The 2,554-nt window shown below is 34.7% G+C and overlaps 1 protein-coding gene across 1 annotated transcript in view; it reads left to right on the top strand.

The window, feature by feature from the left end:
• Positions 1-293: 293 nt before the first annotated feature.
• The window catches only part of cep44 (centrosomal protein 44), a 15,041-nt gene continuing 12,780 nt past the window's right edge, over positions 294-2,554 (top strand). The window contains exons 1-2 of the mRNA XM_037690018.1: positions 294-330; positions 481-582. Coding sequence (XP_037545946.1) covers positions 491-582 — 92 coding nt within the window. The 5' untranslated portion in view covers positions 294-330; positions 481-490. The remainder of the gene's footprint in view (positions 331-480; positions 583-2,554) is intronic.

Below are 2,554 nucleotides of genomic sequence, written 5' to 3'. Positions count from 1 at the left end.
ACAACTCAATGGTAAATCTGACGTCATTTACACTAGTCAGAATGTAATTAGAGATATCTCAAATAAGTATTTTGACTAGTCAAAATATAATTAAAGATATCTTAAATAACTAATGTGTCAAATCAGTTTCAGATATCTGGAATGTAAGCGTGGTGAATCCGATTTTATGTTAAAAGGGCTTGCCATACAGGGAACACGTCATTAACGTCAACACGTCACATGACACAGAAAGTAACCAATCACGTATCGTGTTGCTGACTACCCGGCAAAAATAAAAGTAGTAGCTAGCTGCTTAGCTGAGTTAGCTATTGCTTTTTTGTTAACCCGGAGGTGAGAGTGGATGTTTATCACATTTATTAACCAACGCTTGCATATGTAGCGATGTCAAATATATATTTCTAAACACGGAGGTTTTGTGCGGTTGTTCTGTTCCTTGTCATCAGGTGTTTAACTTTAGTTTACTGTGTTTCTTCTATCTAGGGAACAATCAATGCTTTCTGCAGGAGATGTCCAAAGTTACCTTCGCACACTGGAAAGTCTCCTGAGAGGGATCAAATACCCCGGGCACGTCGACTACAATGGGTAAGACAAATGCTAACAACATTATCAAAAGGTTTATCTAAAAAAACAAACTATTTACGAGGCACCTTTTCCATTAAGCACTTTGGTTGGCCTTGTCACTGTGCTCTGTAAATACAATGGTATGGTATTAAACTGTATAAAAAGATGTCTTCTGTCACAGCACCGGTGTAACTTCTACAAATATTTAGTCATTTGCCATGAAACTTTCAAACCGTTGATCTTTGACGAAAGTTCAATGTATGCTAGCTTTTTCACTAGTTACAATAGGTAGTCAGGTTTTATTTATTAAAAACTCAGTAGTTTGTTCTAAAGATTGAGTTTGTTATAGCACAAAATCTAATTTTCATTATATTGTCATCGTTTTTGACATTTTGCTGGTGAAACAAAAAGCTGTGTGTAAATGGCATGGGTTGATTTTTAGAACGTATCTAGATGAAAACATGGACAATCAGTCTGTTGGGCTGGTAAACAGTCTTTTTGCTCCTTAAGGACAATCAAACAGATTTTGTTGGAGCAAAAGTTTTTAAACTTGTGACACCACCAGGAGGGGGGAGTGGTGGTGCAGAGGCTAGAGAAGGTGGGCCTGTGACTGGAAGGTCACTGGTTCAGCTCCCCGGACCAAAAACATCAAAATATGGGTGGGAAAGCTGAAACACCCACACCTTCTCTACCCCCATTTGACCCACCCTTGCCCCCCCGGGCACCCCCATATGGATGCAAATAATGTTTTTGGTTGGAGAACATTCAAGTGTTATTGTTGTGTGGCAAATTATAGCTACCTATGTTTTATAATATATTGCAAACTGTGCAACATTGTTTGTCCCTAACATACACATGTTTAGTGAGGCTACGCTTGTAACGTACACATGTTTAGTGAGGCTACGTTTGTAACATACACATGTTTAGTGTGGCTACGTTTGTAACGTACACATGTTTAGTGTGGCTACGCTTGTAGCGTACACATGTTTAGTGTGGCTACGCTTGTAACGTACACATGTTTAGTGTGGCTACGCTTGTAAGATGTACATGTTTCGTGTGGCTACGCTTGTAGCGTACACATGTTTAGTGTGGCTACGCTTGTAACGTATATGTATAATGCAATAGTTGTCCCTTATTTGGTTTACTGTATTGAAGTCTGGGGTAAAGCGTGTAAAACTATAACTAATCCTTTGTTCATTTTACAGAAAAGAGCTGTACGAATTATTATGAAAAAAAACTATAGATATCCGTCGAATACTTTATTTCATCAACTGAAAATTCTGAAATTCTATGATTTGGTTAATTATAACATTTTGTTGCTTATGTATAAGGCACATATAGGCATTTTGCCCGTTACTATTCAGACGAATTTTGTTAAAAGAGAGAGTGTATATTTTCTTAAAGGAATTGAGATGTTTGTGACGCCTTATTTTAGTACCAGTTTGAGGGAACGATCCACAATAATTCAGGGGATAGGATTGTGGAATGGTTTGGATGATAACGTTAAAAATGCCAGATCACTGTTTACATTTAAGAGATTGATAAAGACAAGTTTCTTGAAAGAATATGGAAATCATTAATATAAATCTACTTAAGTTGTTGTCTGATTTGATTTAGACGTTTGAGTTTTATATTTTAATTTCACTAAATCGTTATTGTCTTTGTGAATTACATTTAAATTTAATTTTGTAAAAATATCTTGATTTACATTAGAATTAAGTAAAAAAGGGGCAGTTTTCATAAGACTAGTTCTTCTTCTGCCACCTTTCATTTTATTTAATTTTTTTTTTTATATTGTATGTATATTTATGTGTATGTATATATATATATATATATATACATATATATACAGTATGTATATGTATATGTGTACATATATGTTTATGTATACTGTATATGTGTTTTTTAAATGAAATGAATAAATTAATTAAATAAATAAAAATAAATAACGTACACATGTTTAGTGTGGCTACGCTTGTAACGTACACATGTT

Source organism: Nematolebias whitei, chromosome 16 (assembly GCF_014905685.2).
Source record: "Nematolebias whitei isolate Nwh7 chromosome 16, NemWhi1, whole genome shotgun sequence".
Taxonomy (NCBI): Eukaryota; Metazoa; Chordata; class Actinopteri; order Cyprinodontiformes; family Rivulidae; genus Nematolebias; species Nematolebias whitei.
This window is presented reverse-complemented; position numbering and strand designations above follow the sequence as displayed.